This window comes from Eimeria mitis, genomic scaffold, assembly GCF_000499745.2.
Source record: "Eimeria mitis Houghton genomic scaffold, Emh_scaff7844, whole genome shotgun sequence".
Taxonomy (NCBI): Eukaryota; Apicomplexa; class Conoidasida; order Eucoccidiorida; family Eimeriidae; genus Eimeria; species Eimeria mitis.
In genome coordinates this window covers 432-895 of record NW_013575755.1, presented here as the reverse complement: position 1 = coordinate 895, position 464 = coordinate 432, and the positions used below count along the sequence as shown (strand labels likewise).

Genomic DNA, 464 nt, shown 5'->3' with positions numbered 1-464 from the left:
TAGGGTTTTATACAGGGGGGCCCCCCCCTGCTGCTGCTCGGTTTGCTGCTGCTGAGCTTGCTGCTGATGAAGCAGCAGCAGCAGCAGCAGCTGCTGCTGCTGCTGAAGAAGCAGCAGCATTTGAGGCAGCAGCAGCAGAAGAAGCAGCAGCAGCAGCAGAAGCAGCAGCAGCAGCTAAAGCAGCAGCAGCAGCTAAGGCAGCAGCAGCAGCAAAAGCAGCAGCAGCAGCTAGAGCAGCAGCAGCAGCTGGTGCTCCTAGTGCTGCTGCTAGTATTGCTGCTGCATCAGCAGCAGCAATAGCTGCTGCTCCTGCTGCAGTTGACATTCCTGCTGCTGAAGAAGCAGCAGTAGTTGAAGCAGCAGCAGCAGCAAAAGCAGCAGCAGCAGCAGAAGCAGCAGCAGTAGCAAAAGCAGCAGCAGCAGCAGAAGCAGCAGCAGCAGCAGAAGAAGCAGAATCAGCAGCA

The 464-nt window shown here is 57.1% G+C and overlaps 1 protein-coding gene across 1 annotated transcript in view; it reads left to right on the top strand.

Moving 5' to 3' along the window:
• The window catches only part of EMH_0092850 (uncharacterized protein), a gene marked incomplete at both ends in the record, with an annotated part of 1,258 nt that overhangs the window by 400 nt on the left and 394 nt on the right, over positions 1 to 464 (top strand). The window contains one exon of the mRNA XM_013501904.1: positions 3 to 464. Within this exon, the coding sequence (XP_013357358.1) occupies positions 3 to 464 (462 nt within the window). The remainder of the gene's footprint in view (positions 1 to 2) is intronic.